The sequence below is a fragment of the Hippocampus bargibanti genome, linkage group LG09 (assembly GCF_051943395.1).
Source record: "Hippocampus bargibanti isolate YZ-2025 linkage group LG09, ASM5194339v1, whole genome shotgun sequence".
Taxonomy (NCBI): Eukaryota; Metazoa; Chordata; class Actinopteri; order Syngnathiformes; family Syngnathidae; genus Hippocampus; species Hippocampus bargibanti.
Window position 1 is genome coordinate 2,068,244 of NC_142742.1, and position 24,257 is coordinate 2,092,500.

Below are 24,257 nucleotides of genomic sequence, written 5' to 3' on the forward strand. Positions count from 1 at the left end.
AGAAGTAACATGACTTATGGATTTGTCAATATGTCAGCTGTCATTAGGCCATGTTTTATTCAATATATATTTTTTGCTTTGTCTTGTGAGCGCAAATTTGAGATTGCGAGCACCCGTCCAGTTGCGTGAACTCAGTCCAAGTGATTTGACAACAAGCAACAGTTTTGTCATATTTTAATGAATCAAAAAATGAGTCATCGAGGTGATTAAATGGGAAGTTTACTTTCAAAATCAACACAAAATGTCATGTCGTGTATTTCAACACAAGTGAATGCGCATACTTCATGGAAACCGCTAACTAACATGCTAGTGTTTAGCCTTGATCGTCAGTTGTCGAGCTATTAAAAACAATGGATATTTCAATCCAATTATGGAGCAACACATGTAGACATATAATAATACAGAAAGGCATATATTCTTCATCTTCGTTTTGAGAGAATTTTGGCGTTTCTTGCGAGGGTTCAGATAAAGCACTGGTCAGACCTCTGGCAATGTATTTTCCCTTCCACGAGGGGGCAGCATATTCCTTTTGTCCGTGTTAGCGCTTTGTTACAGCTTCAGGTGTTGTTAGATAAACCAATAATAATAATAATAATAATAATACATTTAATTTATAAGCGCCTTTCAAAACTCTCAAGGTCACTTTACAATCACAGGATAAGGTTTTCTGTGGGTGAGCAGCGGCAGCCACATGCGCCCGCGTTCACTCAATTAGATTTGCAAATTTCCCCAGTGTGGGACGAATAAAGGTTTTCTGATTTTCTGATTCTGATAGATAGAAAGTTAGCTAGCTAGCTAATAGATAACTAATAGCTAGGTAGATAGCTAATAGATAGCAAATATATAGCTAGCTATCTATATAGCTAATAGATAGCAACATGAGCCAGCGTTCACTAAACCCGGAAGTAACTCAAATAGATAGAAAGTTAGCTAGGTAGCTAATGGATAACTAATATCTAGCTAGATAGCAAATATATAGCTAGCTAGCTATATAGCTAATAGATAGCAACACGAGCCAGCGTTCACTCAACCCGGAAGTAACTTAAATAAATAGAAAGTCAGCTAGCTAGCTAATAGATAACTAATATCTAGCTAGATAGCTAATAAATAGCAACTATATAGCAAGCTAGATAGCTAACAGATAACAACACGAGCCAACGTTCACTCAACCCAGAAGTAACTCAAATAGATAGAAAGTTAGCTAGATAGCTAATAGATAGCAAATATATAGCTAAGAGATAGCAACACAAGCCAGCGTTCACTCAACCTGTAAGGAACTCAAATAGGGAGTTAGCTAGCTAGTTAGCTAATAGATAACTAAGAGTTAGCTAGATAGCTAATAGATAGCTATGAAGCTAGCTAGCTATATATTTGCTAATACATAGCAATATGTATGTATGGCATTGTATTTTGGACAGCCGCCCTCATTTCAAGATCTTATAAGTCCAGACCATATAATTTAGGAATTAACTCTTTTATGTAACCCTAAAACTCAATATTCTTTGGGTCCTGGAATTTGAGTGAAAATGACAAAAACCCTGGCACTGGAGTGGACACATTTTTGCACATTGTCTGGCATTCAATGAGTTAAATATGCCCAAATTTGGACAAGTAAAGTTTATTTACTCGTGCCGCCATTGATGTTTTTGTCACCCGGAAGTATGCGTGAAGGGATGGTGGAAAGAATGGGGGGCCAAGGAGAGGCGGGGGGCGGGTTAACTGTATGTGTGTTTGTGACCTTGGCGCGTGGTGACCTTATCAACCTTGCAGCCTTGCAAAGCTAATCTATTTCATTGTGAAGGATGCCAAGCGCTACGGAGCCACACCGTGAAGGTGACATTGCTGTGGTTGTCTGGGATCCTTACCCCCCCACACACACAAACAAAAGGCTAAAAAAAACAACCAGATGCAGCAAACTGAAAAAGTAAGGCAGATTTTAAAGGACAACCGACGTTTCCGGTGTCCATAATTTGTAAAATGGCTTCAAATGACTTCTACTGAGCGTATTTTAATAAGATTCCACCGCATATAGCTATATTTTACGTTTTAAGACTTGCGTTGAATATTCAGGAAGTCTTGTTTTTGAGTTGGTGACGAGTCCGTACGTGACGTCACTGAAGGAACGCCCCTGACCGAAAAAAAAGGACACATTGTAGCAGTCCTTCCATCACATCAATGCATTTTGCTGTACTTGTTTGGTCTGAAAAACGTCGTGTTGCACCAAAAAGAGACAGAAGAGGGCGACAAAGCTCCATGTAAGGAATTTATCAGCCTGTGGAAACGGGCTGATTAATTTCTCACAGGAGCTTGGACGCCATTTTCTGCCTCTTTTTTGGTGATCCATTTCCCCCCCCAATGTTGCCTCAAAATGGCACGGAATACATTCTTTTAATCGATTGCAAACATGTATGCTTTCCTCTTCAGAACTATTTGAATCATTTTCATAAATGGATGTGTAACAAGAAAGCATATTCTCCGAATCTGAAGCCATTTTTTTTGATTCACTAGCAATGCAAGACTTATTGGCGTGACGTCACGAACTGGGGGCGGGAGTTTCTGAAAATGCCCAATTCGCAGCTCAATTTTTTGCAGATTTTGGACACTTAAAGTCATTTTTATTGGTGTTTTGCATTTGAATGAAAATATCATACTGCGTTTTTTGGGGTATTTTAGATGCTTTAAAACGTTTTTCTGATGTCAGTTAGGAAACAAAAAAGTGACGTCGGTTGTCCTTTAAAACACACACACACAGTCACACCATTAACCAACAATAAGGGATGTAGAAAAATGATCTTTGTTGGGGCTATTGCACCATCTAGTGGTAGTTCGGGTGTATCAACAATTTTGTCAGCGCCTCTGGTGTAAGGGGAGATAAAAATGGCTTGATTGCATTTATTTTCGTATTAAAAACACGTCGAAGGGGTGTGGAATGAGGCAGTAAACATAAACACACTTTGGCTGAAACTCCTTGAGAGGAATGATAAAAAAAATTAAAGGTATAATTCATATCATGGCGACTTGAGGTATGAGTGCGTTTCAGATCTTCACCGCTAGATGGCGGTGGAAGACTGTAACGTCAGATCATCGTTTTTTTTTCAAATTTCTATTCGTGTTTTGTTTTAAAATACTGTACGAGCTTGTAAATATGTTTCGATTGGATGACTTTATATGTGTAAATCACACAAAGTTGCCTTATGAATCGCTGCATCAATAAAACTTCCTTGTTTTGCAAAATATTAACAAAATGGGAAACAAGCATACGACCCTTCATTTGATTTGATGGTTACTGTATATCTTGATGAAGTACAATTCCATATATCAATTTTAAGATAATCATATTTTTTTCCCCCTGATTTTAACTCATTCACTGCCAGACGATGTGCAAAAATGTGTCCACTCCACGTGCCAGGGTTTTGGTCATTGTCACTCAAATTCCAGGAAAACGCATAATAATAATAATAATAATAATAATAATAATAATAATAAATAATAATAATACATTTAATTTACAAGCGCCTTTTAAAACTCTCAAGGTCACTTTACACTCACAGGAGAGGTTTTTCTGTGGGTGAGCAGTGGCAGCCACATGTGCCAGCGTTCACTCAACCCGGAATAACTCAAAAAGATAGAAAGCTAGCTAGCTAGCTAACTAATAGAATGCTAGATAGCGAATAGATATTGAGTTTTAGTACTACATAAACATTCAATGCAGTGTTAGAAACCTTAGACTCTCTTCTTTAATCAGAAAAAAAAGAGTTAATTCCTAAATTATATGGGTATGGAGTTATCTGAGCGTGAAATGGGGGCCAATGTACATAATACAATACATATTGATTTAGATAGTGCTTTAACAACAGCTGAAACTGGAACAAAGCGATAACATGGAAAAAAAAGGTAAATGCTACCCCCTTGTGGAACGGAAAAAAAAAGCATTGCCAGAGGCCATGGCCAGCGCTTTATCAGCACCCAAACAAGAAAAAACAAAAACCCTAAAAAAATTCAGGAATGACACTTTACATCATATTTTCAATAGCCGAATAAATTTGTGAATGGCAGTGAATGAGTTAAAAAATGACCTTTTAGGGGTGTGTGTGTGTGTGTGGGGGGGGATTATTTCAATTGAAAAAGATGATTTAAGAAACGAGCGTGGTCAAGGAATGAATTCAAGTCATATCGCAAGACACCACTGTAGTTGCTGTAGCACCTTTGTCGTCGTGAATTCACGATAAAAAAAAAAAAAAACGAAGAAAAAAAAAAAAGGTCCACCTGCACGAATCCACTTGACGTTTGTCCACTTACGAAAAACATCCATCAGTGGTCGTCCTTGTCCTCGTCCTCGTCGTCGTCCTCGTCCTGCTGCTGCTGCGAGGGCAGGCTGGCCGGACACGGCTCCATGGTGACGGCCACCCCCATGCCGCTACGCCCTAGCGACATGTCGCTCATGTACGTCCATTCGTTCCTCTCGGGGCAGTAGCGTTCCACGCTGGATACAAAGTCGTGCTGGTTGAAGCCGCCTGGAGGATGACAGCAAATGAATACACACTCAACCCGGAAGTAACTCAAATCGATAGAAAGCTAGCTAGCTAGCTAGCTAATAGATACAGTAATAATAATAATAATACATTTCATTTCTAAGCGCCTTTCAAAACTCTCAAGGACGCTTTTTCTGCGGGTGAGCAGCGGCAACAACACGCGCCAGCGTTCACTTAACTCGGAAGTAACTCAAATAGATAGAAAGATAGCTAATAGATACAGTAATAATAATAAATTTCATTTATAAGCGCCTTTCAAAACTCTCAAAGACACCTTACAGTCACAGGATATTTTGTCTGCGGGTGAGCAGCCACACACGCAAACCCGGAAGTAACTCAAATAGATAGAAAGCTAGCTAGCTAATAGATACCCTTGCGTCTCGATATTTAAATTCACACACTGAAAGTCGTTTTGTAAACTAAAGCCGCACTGACGAGTTTGGACCAAAAATTCAATAGAAATTCCTACTCCGCTTCGATTCCAAGCCACGGCAGTTCCACATACGCATCGGTGCTTTTCGCTGATGCTACTTTCCCACGTCAATCCGCTTCAATTCCAAGATGCGGATTTTTTTTTTCAGCATTTTCGTCCACGCTATTCATGAAGGAAGAGACCGATGCGGATGTAGGACTGCCGCTGCTTGGAATTGAAGCGGATTTACGTGGGACAGGAGATGTGAGACAATCTCTTTTTTTTTGTCAATGGATGCTATAGCTTCAGGTTTGCTTACAACATTTAGCTTGTAGCAGCCGTGCACATTTCTCCATTATATGATCCACTGGTGAAAAGGAGGCTTTGATCCTATCTTCTTTCATCTAGAACTGCTTCATACAAAAAAGAGGGCCCAGAAAGTGCTTAAAATTGAATGTCTTTTGTGTTGTCATATTATTATTATTATTATTATTATTAATCTGCTATTTTATTATTGTTTTATTGTTGTGTGCTTTGTTTTTATTGTAAAGTGTCCTTGGGTGTTTTGAAAGGCGCTTGAAATTAAATGTATTATTATGATTATGATTATGATTATTATATTTTGTTCTTTTAACGTCAAGATGGTGCCGTGAGAGTCATCAGCGCCTTTACAACAGCTCCTGTATTTTGTTTTTCTACTTCTTCCTTTCCTTTCCTCTTACTTTCATCACCTCGCTGCTGTGAAATGTTACATTTCTCCACCGCGAGACTAATCAAGGCTAATCCAATCCAATCTAATCTAATCTAATCTAATCCACTGACCGAGCACAAAGATGCAACCCTGGTGCACGGCCACGCCGTGGGTGCTCCGACAGCACTGCATGGACGCCCGGGCCTCCCACGTGTTGCGAGCTACGTTGTAGCGCTCCACCGTGGCCAGCTGGTTGAGTCCGTCGTAGCCGCCGATGGCGTACAGGTGAGCGTTGACGCACACCAGCCCTGGAATCATCGCGAGCTATTTTATGAACCGTCGAATCATATACAACGGGATGGTCCATCTTGAATTTCTGTTTTGATGCGATATCGGTGCCGTCCGCTCACCCAGTCCGCTGCGGGCGGTGCTCATGGGCGCTAACTGATGCCAGGTGTTTGTATCCGGTTGGTATTTCTCGGCCGCGTTGGTTCGGCTTTGCCCGTCCAGACCGCCAACGACGTACAGCGCCCCACCGCAGGCCGCTACGCCGGACCCCAGGCGGGCCACCTGCATGGGGCACACGAACGACCAAATATTGGTCTCGGGGTCCCACCTGGAAAAAGTCAATGCGGGTACAGTGAGACCTCAACTTACGAACTTAATTGGTTCCCAGACAGAGTGTGTAAGGCGAAAAGTGTGTATCTCAAAAAAAAAATCCCATAGGAAACCATTAAAATGTGAATAATCCGTTCCCGGCTTTCCTTTTCAACTAAATAAGCCTTAAAACTACACACAATACACCTTATTCTATGTATAATAAATGTGCTATTGTATTGTAATGAAAGAAATACACTGCATTGTATCATAAAGTCACTTTATTTACATTTGTGATGGTCATTTATGGCTTGATGGAATGGCGTTGGAGGTCGAAGGTCAAAGGGAATTGCTGTTTGGAGAGGCGCATTACATGAGGACCGTAATTAAAGAAATAAACTGTGCTGTAAAATAAAGTTTTATTGACCTTTTTGATGGTCGTTGATGGCTTATGGAAGGAGAGTCACCTTCCATAAGAACTGTTGGTAACTTAACCTCTGGTGCTGTTCGGTGGTGTGCTTCCGCCGAAGATCACTCCGCCAGCCGTGGTTGGTGTGTATTATGAAAATAGTGCTTATTATAAGGTTTAATTTTCATAAATTTGACGTTTGTAAGACGAAAAGTTTGTAAGTTGAGGTGTTTGTAAGTTGAGGTCTCACTGTATCTTCAAGGGGATTGCGCTCAAAATAGATGGGAAGAACACCCGCGCAGCAAGTTGAGTTGGAGTGACTGGTCACTCACCGCTCGACAGTGTTGTGCAGGGTGGATCCCTGCGAGCCCCCCACGGCGTAGATACACCCGTCCACCACGCCGACCCCGACCCGGTTTCGGGGCACATTGAGTGACGCTCGCTGGCTCCATTGGTTGGTCATGGGGTTGTAGCAGCAGAGCGCGCACGACTCCGTCATGCTGTCCAGTGACAGGTTCCTGCCGCCTACCTGTCGGACCAAAACAGAAACCGCGACGGGTCAATTTCGGACAACTTGCGGGTGGCGGCGGCTTGCGCTCGTACCGTGTAGAGAAGGCCGAAGAGCGTGCAAGCCCCGAGGCCGCTGCTGGGAGTCGCCATGTCGGCCAGTTTCAGCCAGACTTTGCGGACGGGGTCGTAGGCCTCCATGGTGGCAAGGGAATGCTCCCTGTAGCTAGACAAAGACAAACACTAAGCCACTTTGGAAACAAAGTATTTTCATCTTGAAGACATAATAAAAAAGATAGAAAGCTAGTAGCTAGCTAGCCAATCGATAGCCAACAGATACCTAGGTAGATAGCCAGCCAGCTAGCTAGCTAATCGATAGCTACCTAGCCAGCCAGATAGCTAAGAGAAAATAGTTAACAAATGATAATACTAATAACAATTATATAGTATCATAAATAATAATTTATGATACAGTACAGTTTATTCTTTCATTACAATACCAGATCACATTTATTATACATAAAATAAGGTATATTTTGTGTAGTTTAAAGGCTTATTTAGTAGCAAAATATGTTTTATGGGGGCCTGGGAACGGATTATTATCATTTTAATGGTTTCCTATGGGAAATTAATGTTTGTAATACACACCTTTCACCTTACACACACTTTCTGGGAACCAATTAAGTTCGTAAGCCAAGGTACATCAATAAAATATACGGGTTGTATATTTCAAAGCTTTCAAGGACACTTTACAATCACAAAACAAGCACATAAATAAAACCACAGTTAAAATGATAAATAAAAACAAATGACAAGTGCTAAAGAAATCTCAACATAATTATAATCTTACTGACAATTGTTGTATTTTATTGTATTTTATTGTATTGTATTTTTTTGTATGTTGTCGTATGTCGTTGTATTATATTAGATGTTGTTGTATGTTGTTACATTATGTTGTATGCTTGATGTCGTTCTACATTGTATTTTTGTTCTATGTTGTTCTACGTCGTTTTACGTTGTTCTACGTTGTATTTTGTACTATAGGATTGGATTTGCCTTTATTAGCCTCGCAGTGGAGAAATTTACATTTCTATGTTCTATGTTGTTGTATTTTGTTGTATTGTATTATATTGTATTTTGTTGTATTTCATTTGTTTTGTATTTTGTTGTGTTTTGTTGTATTTTGTTTTATTCTGTTTTATTGCATTCTATTTTGTTGTATTTTATTGTATTGTTTATTGTATTCTATTGTTTTTTTTAATTGTTATTTTATTGTATTGTTTTTCACACACCCTTTTTGGCACATATTTTTTTTTTCCCTCTCCAAATTACCCCGCAACAGCGCATTCTTGTGGGTTTTTTTTTTTCTTTTTTTTCCAGTGTTGAAAGCAAAAGACAAAAATTTGCAAATGCATAATTTTAAGCAATACCACAGAGGACAAAAAAAAGAAAATAAATAAATAACAGAGACAAATACCCGCCGGCCACGTAGATGAGTTGTGTTCCACGAATTGGCGCCGGAGGAACCATCCTCACCGTCATTTCCTGGAAGATTTTCGATAGGAAGTCCTTACAAGCGTTGGCCTGTACACAAAACACACAAAAATAACACACAACACACAGGGAAGCTAATCGTGAGAAATGGAAATATTCAAAAAGCATGTGACTGGCATTACGTCCCTTATTTTTATTTGAACCAAAAAATATGTCGCATAGAAAGTACCTTGCTGAGGATGGGGCAGGATAAAAGTTGATTTTTGAGGAACTTTGGCGGAAGGGCGTAGATGTGGACGGCGTTCAGGAGGGCGTGGAGGTACTGCGCTCGATTCTCCATGTCCCATCGCACCCAGTCTGTACACGCTTTGTACACCTGGAATGAAAATGGATTTGAAATTATCATTTATATTGTCATGAATAACACCGGTTGAAATATTTATCGGCAATCAACATGATGATGATGATGCTTTTTGACACTTTTGATTTTGATTGGATGATATACATACACACACACACACACACACACACACACACACACACACACACACACACACACACACACACACACATATATATATATATATATATATATATATATATATATATATATATATATATATATATATATATATATATATATATATATATATATATATATATATACACACTTTTTTTCCTTCATATATATATATATATATATATATATATATATATATATATACATGTGAAATGTAAACACATATATATGACACTATACATATATATATATATATATATATATATATATACACACACATATATATATATATATATATATATATATATATATATATATATATATATATATATATATATACACACACACACACACATATACATACACATATATATATACACATATATGTGTATGTGTATGTATATATATATATATATCTTCCCCCAAGCCAAGCCATTAACTCTTTGAACTCTTTCAACATAGCCAAAATGGAACTGTATAGTGCCACTTAGCAGTTTTTTTGACAACGATACTAGTGCAGCGTGTTTACCGGAACAAATTCCTTGTGTATCCTATATACTTATAAAGATATTCTGATTCTGATCTATGTGTGTGTGGTGTGTATATATAAAAAAATAAAAAAAAATATATAAATATATATATATATATATATATATACATATATATATATATATATATACCGATATATATATATATATATAGTCTCGTGTTGTGTGTGTACTATTTATATATACACATATAGAAAATCTATAAACGCACATGTACACGCACACACGCACGCGGCACACACACACACACACACATACACGACACACACACACACACACACACACACACACACACACACACACTTGAACATCGATACACACACGACACACACATACTGTATATATAAATTTGTATAAAAAACACTACCACACACACACATATATATTTATGTATACATATATAAATCTATGAATACAGCATATCTTCCAATTTTCTGCCTGTAAGATAAGAATCTGTTTTTAAATTTGAGTTAATTGATGTAATCAGATTCCAGTCGATCCGGTTGTCGTTAAAAGCTTTCCATTCTGGCTCCCTTTCAAGTTATTTTCACGCCAAAGATAAGTAAGGGAGGACCTTCGAGTACGCGTGATTGAGTAAAAAAACACATACCTCGGATTCACACAGCACTTTGATGCTGTCCTGACTTATAAGTTCCAGCAACTGGCAGTGAGACAGACTGAAGAATTCGTCTTCTTTCGTCACCTGGATGTCAACACCAAAAAATAAATTACAATAAAATAAAGATTTGGGTTGAATATCAAAAGACACACAAATGCAGCGTCAGGTGATTAATTGATTTTATCCCTTTCTTCCAAGTTAATTGCATTGATTACATTCACGAACTGCGCCTCATCGAGTAATCGGGCAGCCGATTTAATTGGCCAATATTGCTTCTTAACTCATTCACTGCCAGACAAATGTGTCCACTCCAGTGCCAGGGTTTTTGTCATTTTCACTCAAATTGCAGAACCCACAGAATATTGAGTTTTAGGACAAAAAAAAAATAATAATAATAATAATTCAGCATAAGAAACCTTACTCTATTCTTTCATCAGAAGAAAAAAAAATCCTAAGTTATAATAATAATAATAATAATAATAATAATAATAATAATCATCATCATCATAATGTCGCTTGCTCTATAAATATAAAATTAAAAAAGTAAATATTTAGAAAAACATATTTTTTGCTGTGTATTCTTGACATTTGATAATAATAATACTAATAATAATAATAATAATAATAATAATAATCATCATAATGTCGCTTGCTCTATAAATATAAAATTAAAAAAGTAAATATTTAAAAAAACATTATTTGCTGTGTATTCTTGACATTTGATAATAATAATAATAATAATAATAATCATAATAATGTCGCTTGCTCTATAAATATAAAATTAAAAAAGTAAATATTTAGAAAAACATATTTTTTGCTGTGTATTCTTGACATTTGATAATAATAATAATAATCATCATAATGTCGCTTGCTCTATAAATATAAAATTAAAAAAGTAAATATTTAGAAAAACATTATTTGCTGTGTATTCTTGACATTTGATAATAATAATAATAATAATAATAATAATAATAATAATAATAATAATAATAATAATAAAAATAATAATAATAATGTCGCTTGCTCTATAAATATAAAATTAAAAAAGTAAATATTTAGAAAAACATTATTTGCTGTGTATTCTTGACATTTGATAATAATAATAATAATAATAATAATCATAATAATGTCGCTTGCTCTATAAATATAAAATTAAAAAAGTAAATATTAAAAAAAACATTATTTGCTGTGTATTCTTGACATTTGATAATAATAATAATAATAATAATAATAATAATAATCATAATAATGTCGCTTGCTCTATAAATATAAAATTAAAAAAGTAAATATTTAGAAAACCATATTTGCTGTGTATTCTTGACATTTGATAATAATAATAATAATAATAATAATAATAATCATCATCATAATAATCATAATAATGTCGCTTGCTCTATAAATATAAAATTAAAAAAGTAAATATTAAAAAAAAACATTATTTGCTGTGTATTCTTGACATTTGATAATAATAATAATAATAATAATAATGTCACTTGCTCTATAAATATAAAATTAAAAAAGTAAATATTTAGAAAAACATTATTTGCTGTGTATTCTTGACATTTGATAATAATAATAATAATAATAAATGAATCATAATGTCGCTTGCTCTATAAATATAAAATTAAAAAAGTAAATATTTAGAAAAACATTATTTGCTGTGTATTCTTGACATTTGATAATAATAATAATAATAATAATAATCATCATCATCATAATAATGTCGCTTGCTCTATAAATATAAAATTAAAAAAGTAAATATTTAGAAAAACATATTTGCTGTGTATTCTTGACATTTGATAATAATAATAATAATAATAATAATAATAATGTCGCTTGCTCTATAAATATAAAATTAAAAAAGTAAATATTTAAAAAAACATTATTTGCTGTGTATTCTTGACATTTGATAATAATAATAATAATAATAATAATAATACATGTCCCAAAATCGAATAATTGTTTTTTTCGTGTATATTTTCGCAGTTAAAAAAAATGCCTAAGCACAATGTAATGTAAATTAACGTGTTGACATTTTAACGTCTGCGGCGCGTGGACGTCACCTCGCTGAAGTGCGTGTTGATGTACTCGCGGCCGCACTGGTACAAGTCGACGCATCCGAGCTCCTCGGCAAAACGGGTGATGCCGATGACGTTGGACGACTCCAGATGCTTGGTGAGGAAGTCGCAGCAAGCTTTGGCCACGTCCTCCATCTGGAACCTGACGTGAGCAATTAAGCGTTCAGGATTGTTTTTTTTTTTTTTTTTTTACCAAATAACGTCAAAAACATGATGAGAGATGTCGGAAGTTGAAGTCATTATTTCAACTAAACAAAAAAAAAAAAAATATAAGAATACATGACTGTAAATGAACATTATAGTGTACACGACTACTTAAATGATACAGTGCATTTCCAGATAGCTGTATTTTTGATATGATAACGTGGACCGAACAGTGTTATTAAAAGTCGACTGCGCTCTATATAATCCGATAAACCTTCTATTCGGATCAATAATCTCATTCCTCTGATTCTGATTTTTAAAGGGCTTTAAGTTTTTGAAAATTCAAAATGTTTATTTATGTATGTATTCATTTGTTTTATCTATTCATCGATTTATTCATTCATCGATTTATTCATTCACTCGTTTATTTGTGTATTTATCTATTAGTGTATTCATTTATTTATTGATTCATCTACCTATCTATTTACATACCTAGCTATCTACCTACCTAACTAGCGAGGTATCTACCTAGCGAGCCATCGACCTACATACCTAGCTAGCAATCTACCTAACTAACTAGCTAGCTAGCTACCTACCTAGCCATCTACCTACTTAGCTAGCTACCGACCTAGCTAGCTACCGACCTAGCTAGCTAGGTACGTACCTAGCTAGCTATTTACCAACCTTCCTATCGACCTTCCTACCTAGCTAGCTATCTACCCACCTACATACCTACCGAGCTATTGACCTACCTACCTAGCTAGCTATCTACCTACCTAGCTATCGACCTACTTAGCTAGTTATCGACCTACCTTCCGAGCTGTCTACCTACCTAGCAAGCTATCGACCTACCTACCTAGCTATCTACCTACCTACCTAGCAAGCTATCGACCTACCTACCTAGCAAGCTATCGACCTACCTACCTAGCTATCAACCTACCTTCCTAGCTATCTACCTACCGACCTACCTAGCTATCTACCTACCTACCTAGCTATCTACCTACCCACCTACCTAGCTATTGACCTACCTACCTAGCTATTTATTTACCTACCTAGTTACCTACCTACCTAGCTATCAACCTACCTACCTAGCTATCTACCTACCTACCTAGCTATCAACCTACCTTCCTACCTATCTACCTACCTAGCTATCTACCTACCCTCCTACCTAGCTATTTACCTACCTACCTACCTAGCTAGCGATCTATCTACCTACCCAGCTAGCTATCTACCTATTCCACCATTTCTTTTTGTATTTATTGTTACCTCATGGCAGCCAAGAGTACGCGCAGCACACAGTTCTCGCCCACGACGATGTGCGACGTGTAAGCGAAGTCAATGAGCCTCCCGAGCACTTGGGGACAGACGTCGCGCAGGGTGACTTCGGAGGCGTGACACTCCTTGAAACTGCTGGTGAACATGGCTCGGAAATAAGGGCTGCAGGAGGCTAGCACCAGCTTGTGCACCTGACGTGTGCAGGGAAAAAAACGGGAGGAAAAATAAATACTTGAAATTAATAATATTGTTTTTAATGCTTAAGAAATATTGTGTTGTATGATGACAGAAACAGAAATGTCCAATAATGGCTGCCGCTGCTCACCCACAGAGAAACGTATCCTGTGACTGTTAAGTGTCCTTGAAAATTTTGAAAGGCGCTTTTAAATGAAATTTTTATTATTATTATTATTATTATTATTATTATTATTATTATTATTATTATTATTATTCACTCAACCCTGAAATAACTCAAATAGATAGAAAGCTAGCTGATATATATCTAAGAGCAAGAAATATGCCATTTGAAAGTCATTTCTGAGTGAGTACAGGTTCAAAAAATAATTTGTGTCCTAAAATCAAATTTAAGTTTAATAAAAACATTTTTTTTCCATGTTTGAAATTGGGTTCCCACGAGTCAAATCTTTTGCACACCTCGTCCCCACCAAGTAGCAAAAATGTGTGTGTGGGTGTGTGTGTGTAAAGTCCCTACGAGGTTGCCAAAAACTTGGAAAAATTAAAAGAAGAAATACAGTGATACCTTGGCTTACGAACTTAATTGGGTCCCAGACAGTGTTTAAGGCGAAAAGTGTGTATCCCAAAAAATAATGTCCAATCGGAAACCATTAAAATGAGAATAATCCGTTCCCAGGTCCCCATAAAATATCATTTTCGACTTTCAAATTTTCTAAGGCTTAAAACTACACAAAATATTCCATATTTTATGTATAATAAATGCGCTATGGGATTATAATTAAAGAAATAAACTGTACTGTATAATAAAGTGGTTTTATTGACCTTTGTGATGGTCGTTGATGGCTTGATGAAATGGAGTGGCCGCTTTCATCAGCATTAAACACTTGATGAAGAACGTAGCCTTCACCATCTTGAGGAATGATCCTTGTAGGTGCTTTCTCTGCCATAATCTTACCTAGTTCCTCATCAATTGTGTTCTGTTTAGCTGGGTTGATAGCTTTTTCCATCAAGTGTACAGATGGCTTGTGCGGGTTGTTGTTGTTGGAGCCTGATTGATGGGATATTTTAACCTTGCAGTCTACACTCTGCCTTTGAACTATCAAAGTTCTAACTCTCACTGTCGTCTGCCTGTCTTTTTAATGTTTAAACCACCTCCCCTCACTGCTGCGTTCTTGACCAATCACGTGGCTTTAACCAGAGACTGGGGGCGGGCAATAGAGGACAGAAACAGTCGGCTACCATTTTGTTGTTAGAAGAACGGGATCGTTCGCGAACGACACATCACTCATTGAGGAAGCTCCGCGCGTATCCCGAAAAAAGTTTGTATGCCAAGGTAAATTTTTCCGAAATTTAACATTCGTAAACCGAAAAGTTCGTAAACCGAGGGGTTCGTAAACCCAGGTATCGCAGTATGCCATTTGAAAGTGAATTCCGAGTGAGTTACCGTATTCCCTTGGCTCACCTTGAAGTCTACGGTCTTGTCCTTGTTAGTGACGCGCAACACCAAGTCGCAGAGCATCTCCTGCCTCCTGAACTCGTCCATGACCTTGAGTGACTTGGAGGCGTGACTCTCCACCGTGTAGTCCAGGTACCCCGAACCCTGCATGGAGGGCACGGCGATGGCCGAGAAGTCCGAGCATCGCGCCGGCGGCTTCTTCCTCAACGGGCAATGCATCACGAAATGTAGCCCATATGTCTTTGGGTCTTTTAATTCATATCCCAACGCTGCATCCCATCCAGGCTGTTGTCGTTAAAATCCAATGACGGCAGGTCGACAGCGGCGACTCCTTTTCGCCCCGACATGGCCGACAGAATGGGAAATCCCGATCCGCCGCTCAATCCCAAGACGGTCCAACCGGACGCGTTTGTCGGCCCCAGATTTGAAATCCTCCGTGTGGCGTGTCGATCCTGCAATCCAAAAGGGTCATTGAGAGAGCGTTCGGGCGACGCGATGGCGAGCGTTTCGACGTGCGGATCTTATTTTCCAATTGCCATCAAATAATCTGCTAACAATCGCTCAAACCTGTTTGACAGTTTGAAGGTTAAAAATAATAAAAGTCATTCTGACGTAACGGCGACACCAAAGTCTGACGCATCCTGAGCAAAGCAAATGGAATGTATTCATTTCTCCCTTGACGTTTCAAAGAGATAATAATAATAATAATAATAATAATAATGTAAATTAACAATATATATGTATATATATGTAATGAAATGTAAATTTCTCCACTGTGAAACGAATAAAGGCATATCCAATCCAATCCAATAATAATAATAATAATAATAATAATAATAATAATGTAAATTAATAATATATATGTATATATATGTAATGAAATGTAAATTTCTCCACTGTGAAACGAATAAAGGCATATCCAATCCAATCCAATAATAATAATAATAATAATAATGTAAATTAATAATATATATGTATATATATGTAATGAAATGTAAATTTCTCCACTGTGAAACGAATAAAGGCATATCCAATCCAATCCAATAATAATAATAATAATAATAATAATAATGTAAATTAATAATATATATGTATATATATATATGTAATGAAATGTAAATTTCTCCACTGTGAAACGAATAAAGGCATATCCAATCCAATAATAATAATAATAATAATAATAATAATAATAATAATGTAAATTAATAATATATATGTATATATGTATATATATATATGTAATGAAATGTAAATTTCTCCACTGTGAAACGAATAAAGGCATATCCAATCCAATCCAATAATAATAATAATAATAATAATAATAAAAATATAATAGTAATACTAAAAAATATTAGTAATAATAGTAACAATAATAATAATCAAATAAAATAAAATAATAATGCATTTCATTGATAAGCGCCTTTCAAAACTCTCAAGGAGTCACAGGTTATTTTTTCTGCAGGTGAGCAGCGGCAGCCACATGCGCCAGCGTTTACTCAACGCGGAAGTAACATAAATATTCCTATCTGACTTTCTTCAAATTTCTATTCCCTCTCGTTCCCTCACATCCTCTTCATCCCTCCACCTCTGTGTGCCCCCCCCCCCCCTTGCCCGTATCAGCATGATGGGGGACAGAGCTTTCAGCTTCCTCCCAATATTCATAGCATCGATTCTCTTCCCACATTCAAGTCCCATCTCAAAATCCAACTATGTAAAATCGCATTTTCTGTGTAGCTTTCTTTTGTTTCTATTTATAATTGTATTTTATTTATTGTATTGTATTTGTGATTGTATGTTATTTATTATAGTACCTATGCTTGTCTGTGACTGTAAAGTGTCCTTGAGAGCTTTGAAAGGCGCTTAAAATGAAATGTATTATTATTATTATTACTTTGAATAAAGCACAAAATCGTTATTTTGCCAAGATAAAACTTTGTAAAAGTCCTATCAATTAAAAACAAATCTGCTACAGGCTGTCACCGACTACAACCGAATGGAGCTTTCAAGGGGAACATTTCAAGGGAGAAAAAAAAAGAAGAAAAAAAAAATTTTTCCACATGTTGAATTCTTCAAACTCGTGATTAGAACCGCCAGCTTCTGCAAAAAACCTTTGCAAACGGGCGCGTTGTTGAGCAATGAAAAATCTTTTCAGCCTACGGTTCCCTCAGCCTCTTGAACGCGCCATCATATGACCCCCCACCCCTTCTCCCAGCGAACGCTCGGGTTATGTTGCCTGACTTTTCCACACTGGCAGGAAAAAAAAAATTTTACAGGAAAAACCGCAGTCGTTAAAGGACAACCGACACCTCCGGACAAGTTGTGTCCATAATTTGTAAAATGGCTTCAAATGACTTCTACTGAGCGTATTTTACAAAGATTCCACCGCATATAGCTACGTTTTACCTTTTAAGACTCGTGCTGAATATTCCGGAAGTCTTGTTTTTGAGTTGGTGACGAGTCCGTACGTGACGTCAGTGAAGGAACGCCCCTGACCGGAAAAAAAAGGACACATTGTAGCAGTCCTTCCATCACGTCAATGCTTGTTTGGTCTGAAAACCTCGTGTTGCACCAGAAAGAGCCAGAAGAGGGGGTCCAAGCTCCATGTAAGGAATTTATCAGCCTGTGGAAACGGGCTTATTCATTCCTCACAGGAGCTCGGTGGCCTTTTCTGCCTCTTTTTGGGTGAGACATTTCCCCCCAATGTTGCCTCAAAATGGCACGGAATAAATTCTTTAATCGATTGCAAACATGTATGCTTTCCTCTTCAGAACTATTTGAATCATATTCATAACTGGATGTGTAACAAGAAAGCATATTCTCCGAATCTGAAGCCATTGTTTTGATTCTCCAGCAATGCAAGACGTCTTGGTGTGACGTCACGAACTGGGGGCGGGACTTTCTGAAAATGCCTAATTCGCAGCAAACAAAAAAGTGACGTCGGTTGTCCTTTAAAAGGGGTGTTTATCGGTTTCAACATGAACGACCACCTAGGTCAGTATCATCCAATCAAAATTGCGCTTTCAGTCAACTGCAGCCCAAACAGGAAATGAACTGCGAAAATAATAAAAAAAATTAGTATTTAGTTTTATCGGATAGTCAGATGCAATCATCAAAAGAGTCAATAATTTGTACCCCTGGTATAGCGGTACATTCAGCTGACTTGGATGGGATATACTGATGCTCCCCAACTTACAAACGAGATACATTCTGAGCGTTAGTTCATAAGGTGAATTTGTTCATAAGTTGTTTCCGTGCTATATTTTGTATGGAATGTAAGTTTCAAACACTGTATAAAACACAGACGCTCTAACAGTCGGTAAATAAATTCACAGCTAGTGTAGTACAACGACATATATCCGAAGCAATTACTGAAGCTGCTGGTACGTCATTACCGAATGACGTGTCAGCAGCCATTATTTTTTGTCATGCATCATGTCCTCCTGGAGCATCCAGTGCTTCAAAAGAGGGATTTCCTTCCCGCCCAAATTCTCGCAGCCAATCGTAAGTGAGCTCGGCGGATAGGGGTCCCAAAACTTGTTGGCAACACTTAGCATAGGCGCACTGTAGCATAGCATTGGTCAGCTTTGGTGCCCGTCGCGTAGACATCGAGCCAATCGCAAGCGAGCTCCGCCGGAAAAAGGCGGGCAATGCAAGATCAAACTTACAGCAAATTCTGTTTGAACATTTTTCGACATACTGTAAATGTTCGTACAGTATGTACCGTTATTTGTAAGTTAAATTGTGGAGCGTCTGTACTTTGCTTTGAAAATATGAATCTTGGTGTCATTTGGCAATATCGCAAAAAAGGTGTGGAGACTTTTTTTTTAGAGCAATCGTGACCAGGATGTAGAAACGACAAGATATGTGATTCATCAACAGAAACATTCCAATTTCAGTTTCGGAATGAGAAATCGATAAATGAGTCACACTAAGAAGTCGACGTTGGGCTATCAGTCAATCATCTTTGGAGTCAATATGAAGGTTTCATACGACTGCTTGAAAAGACGCTTAATCATTGATAGTTGTTTTTTTTTTTTTAATGCAAAGTGCACACAAATGACTTGCTTGAACTTTGTCCTCCATCATGCGAAAAAAAAAAGGCTCGGCCAAAATGAGCATGTGTGTGTTGCAGTATTATGTAACAACACTCTTTTCTGCTTTGTCATTGCTACACTGCAATTAAAAGCTGCTCATTCATCAAACGCCACTAACGAGACCCGAGCCTATTCACTAAACTGGAAAATCCCGTGTATATTACGCACCCATGTAAAATATGACCCCTCCCCAAAATCAGTCTTGAAAAGTTGATTTTTTTTATCTACGCAACCGTGTATGTATGATACATTAACATGATTTGCCGCAATCCATTTTTGTTATCCTTCATGATTGAACACTATTATTATTCTAATGATTGAAATTCCCCCTTTTGAATTCATTGAACTGATTTCATTAATTTACATTCATATATAGAGACTGTAGAAACAGATAAAAGACGAGAACGTAACAAATTGCTTTTTTTATTATTATTAATATATATTATTAATATGCTATTTTATTATTATTTATTATCTTGGTTTGTCCAACTTGATCTTGGTTTCACTCCCTGGTGCTTTCTACTATCTTTGTGACTGCTTTATTTCCTGTATATGATAGCTGTCCGTTGTTACAGCTTCAGCTGTTGTTAAAGCGGATTATAAATCAATATGTATTGTATTTTATTCGCTAGCTATCTTATCTATTAGCTAGCTAGCTGGATGGTTAGCTATCTAGCTGGCTATCTATTCGCTATCTATTACCTATCTGGCTGGCTATCTATCAGCTATCTGCTATTTTTGTGTGCCTATAACGACACATTTAAGGAACTTTCAGTTTCTTATCACCCATACTATGAATTGCAAGAGGACGAGCAGAAGCGAACGATTTGATGGCTCAATGAAGCATTTTTGGTTGTGTTTTTATTTTAATTTTTTTTTGCATCAACAACAAAATTGAGTCATGTTCATTTGATGATATAAGACTTTCAGTCGACCACCAAAAATTGTGATTTGGGAACATTTTCAGTCACTAAGTTCAGTGGAGTTGCAGGTCCTGTTTCAAACTCCGAACTTTCCACAATATTCCTGTCACCATTAATGAAGATGGTAAGACACCTTTAAATTTCTACTATCATTGTGACTGATTTATTCATGTATATGATAGCTGTCCATGTTAAGCACTTTGTTGCAGCTTCAGCTGTTGTTAAAGCGCGATATAAATTAAGTTGTATTGCATTTTTTACTGCGCGTTTGTGACGTCACTGTACAATACTCACAAACTGTATTACTTCTAAACAAAAACTACGGAAGCCCTGACGGAAACATTTTTTTGACGAACATAATTCGATGTCGTTTCGTGGTATTCATAGTCATTTTTTAGGGGTTATCGACCAAAGAATCACACCTGTGCGCGAGGTAAGACGATTGGGGACGCTATTTTGCTTTAATAAAGTGCGTTTAATACCACTTTTAATAATCGTTATCAAAGCGAGCGGTGTTAGCAGCCGTGCGTGACGTCACCGATTAACGCGAAACTTGGAAAAGGACACACACACACAGACATAAAGATACAAATACGGTAGTTAAGAGTCACACACGTATATTTTAAATATGTATTAACAGAAAAGTAAAACTTCACCCACCTCGGTCAACCTCCCTCTCGAACATCAGCGAAAAAGTCCGAAAAAGTGTCGTTTTAAAGCGGGTGTAAATGTCTTTTCAGGAGTTCCAAAGTGTGTTTACAACACAGATGAATAGAGATGAGTTGAAAATGTCTCGTGGGAGTGCGGAGGTGGTCCAATTTTAGAGGAAGAAGCGATTCAACACTGGAGTAGTTGTCACCATAAGAGAGGGAAGAGATTCCAGCGCCATGACTGTGCAAATATCACGCGGACGCGCACGCAACGCCTGCGGACGTACACGAGCGCGCACGTCCACGATGACATTCCTCAAAGTGAAAGTGAGCGTTTATTTCGTTAAGATCGTTCCACTTTCAAGTAAAAGTTAAAATCTGACAAGAAAAAAAAGTTTTTTTTTCAAGAGGTAAAATATTTAGCAACAGAAATTATTTTGTATGTGTTTCGCGAAAGAAAAATCGGCATGATTTGACGTTAAAAAATGTCACACGGGTCTACAACATATCGAGCGTGGTTTCGCTGCCCTCTGTTGGTCAAACTACGTCATTACATTTGTTTTATTCTTCCTTTTTTCATGCAACTACATGTACATGTAGTCTTAATATTCGCAAAATTAACATTCAATGTTTAAGATTTTAATAACACTGTAGTGTTATTAAAGTTTAAGTAATTTAATTGTCTCTTTAAACAAGAAAAAGAACTAACGATGTGAGTTATAAATATAAATATATATCCAAGCCGCAACAGTTCCGCCTACCCATTCCACATATCACTAACCAATGTTCGCATTAACCATTTATCTTTAGCGATTATAAACGTGATTAAATAAGTAAATAAGTACCTCAACCCCTCACCAATCTCCCCCAAAATTGCATTATCGTATCCTTTTTGGGATTTTTTTTATCAATTTAGCATCTTTTAGTTATCTGTTAGCTATATAGCTATCTAGCTAGCAATCTCAATAGCTATCTAATCCGTTATATACTGTGTATACCTAGCTAGCTATCTCAATAGCTATCTATTAACTAGCTAGCTTTCGTTCTATTTGAGTTATTTCCGGGCTGAGTGAACGCTGGCGTGTGTGGCTGCCGCAGCTCACCCACAGAAAAACATATTCTGTGACTGTAAAGTGACCCTGAGAGTTTTGAAAGGCGCTTATAAATCGAATGTATGATTATCACAAAGCGTGTACAGCAAGTGCTGAAGAATGAATGACTCCCTGTGTCTTTGTGTTGTCATGCTATACCCGCTTTTTTTTTTACTTCAAGATGGCGCCGCGAGAGTGGCTGCCTTTCCAGCAGCTCCTGTATTTTGTTTTCTTCTTATTTCTTTCTTTTCCACTTCCTTTCATAACTTTGCTGCTGCAAAATGTAAATTTCCCCACTGTGAGACGAATAAAGGTACAGTGAGACCTCAACTTACAAACTTTTCGTCTTAAGAACACCTAATTTATGAAAATTGAACCTTATAATAAGCACTATTTTCATAATACACACCCACCACGGCTGGCGGAGTGATCTTCGGCGGAAGCACACGACCGAACAGCGCTCCAGCCGGCGCTACTTTGCACACCACCTCTCATTGAATGCACACGTCGATCGCCTACTTGGAGCTTTTTGCTGATAATTTTACTATGATGGGACCGAAAAACCCCCACAATGCAGTGTATTTCTTTCATTACAATACAATAGAACATTTATTATACATAGAATAAGGTATGTTGTGTGTAGTTTTAAGGCTTATTTAGTTAAAAACTATATTTTATGAAAACCCGGGAACGGATTATTCCCATTTTAATGGTTTCCTATGGGATTTTTTTTTTGAGATACACACTTTTCGCCTTACACACTCTGTCTGGGAACCAATTATGTTCATAAGTTAAGGTCTCACTGTACATCCAATCCAATTATTATGATTATTATTACTATTAATACATTTTCCAGGACCTAAACAATTCAGTGATTCATAGACCAGTAGCAGAACATTAAAGTCTCTTCCACAACTGATTCGATGAGAATATCGAGTCCTACTGAGTGGGAGAAGGAGGGAGTGAAGAGGGGTTGGGGGAGAGAGAGAGAGAGAGAGAGAGAGAGATAGAGATAGAGATAGAGATAGAGATAGAGATAGAGATAGAGAGAGAGAGAGAGAGAGAGAGAGAGAGAGAGAGAGAGAGAGAGAGAGAAAAAAGCATGTTGATGTACATCTGTCATGCATTATTGCGCCGAATGCCAGCGTTTGCGATCTTGGCTTTTCAAAATATGTGAGGGAGGAGGCTCCTCAAATCACTCAGTCTTCCTCCTCTTTTTTTCTCTGCTTTTGGCAGGTCCACACACACACACACACGTTTTTGCTACATGGTGGGGACACGGTGTGCAAACGTTTTGACCCGTGGGAACCCAATTTCAAACATGAAAAAAAAAAACATATTTATGAAACTCATAAAAAATTTGATTTTAGGACCCAATTTTTTTTTAGTCTGTGCTCACTCAGAAATCACTTTAAAATGACATAATTCTTGATTTAATTTTTCCAGTTTTTTTGCAACTCCGTGGGGACTTAACGAATCATGTCAAACCAAAACTACCAGCAGGTGGCGCTTTTTTTTTCTCCAAGAGACATTGGTGTTTGAAAAAATATATTATTAATTTTCTTCAAATCTATTTCATTTTTGTTATTTTTCCAACTTTTGATCGAATTATCAATTATTTCACTAGAATCTTTGATCAAACGCACGCACAAGATTAAAAAGTTACTTATAACGTGTAATGCCACTTTTAACCATGGATTAGGCGCTACTGAGGTGAACAAGGTGTAATACCACCTTTGACCATGGATTCGGGGGGGCGCTATTGACTGGACCAGTTGTGATGCACACTTACATGGTGGGGACCTGCAGTACTGGTGTGCAACCATTAGGGTCGCATACACTCACAGTTTTTTTTTGGTCTGGAATGCCCCCGTGAGGACACTTTAGGAAATGTCATGAAACGTCTTTAAAACATGCTTTGAAGTCTTTCAGAGCAAATTGCCCGTGGGGACCTCATTTTAGGTCCCCACAGGTACATGAGTCCCCACCGGGGGGGCGCAAACGAGAACACACACACACATC

The 24,257-nt window shown here is 37.3% G+C and overlaps 1 protein-coding gene across 1 annotated transcript; it reads right to left on the reverse strand.

Moving 5' to 3' along the window:
* Positions 1 to 157: 157 nt before the first annotated feature.
* On the reverse strand, positions 158 to 21,457 carry keap1a (kelch-like ECH-associated protein 1a). Its single transcript, XM_089004278.1, has 13 exons — positions 21,155 to 21,457; positions 17,881 to 17,965; positions 15,484 to 15,929; positions 13,818 to 14,017; positions 12,393 to 12,549; positions 10,321 to 10,413; positions 8,872 to 9,018; positions 8,626 to 8,732; positions 7,245 to 7,374; positions 6,974 to 7,170; positions 6,046 to 6,251; positions 5,767 to 5,943; positions 158 to 4,514 (listed from the first exon to the last, which is right to left on the reverse strand). The coding sequence occupies exons 3-13, from the start codon at positions 15,694 to 15,696 to the stop codon at positions 4,312 to 4,314; spliced, it is 1,830 nt and encodes a 609-aa protein (XP_088860404.1). The 5' UTR covers positions 15,697 to 15,929; positions 17,881 to 17,965; positions 21,155 to 21,457; the 3' UTR covers positions 158 to 4,311.
* Between the last annotated feature and the right edge of the window lie 2,800 nt (positions 21,458 to 24,257).

Coding starts and splice junctions, on each gene's coding strand:
- keap1a (XM_089004278.1), bottom strand. CDS start 15,696: ATGCATTGCCCGTTGAGGAAGAAGCCGCCGGCGCGATGCTCGGACTTC. Junction 7,171..7,244: donor TCTTCGGCCTTCTCTACACG/GTACGAGCGCAA, acceptor TTGGTCCGACAG/GTAGGCGGCAGGAACCTGTC. Junction 5,944..6,045: donor CACCGCCCGCAGCGGACTGG/GTGAGCGGACGG, acceptor CGATGATTCCAG/GGCTGGTGTGCGTCAACGCT.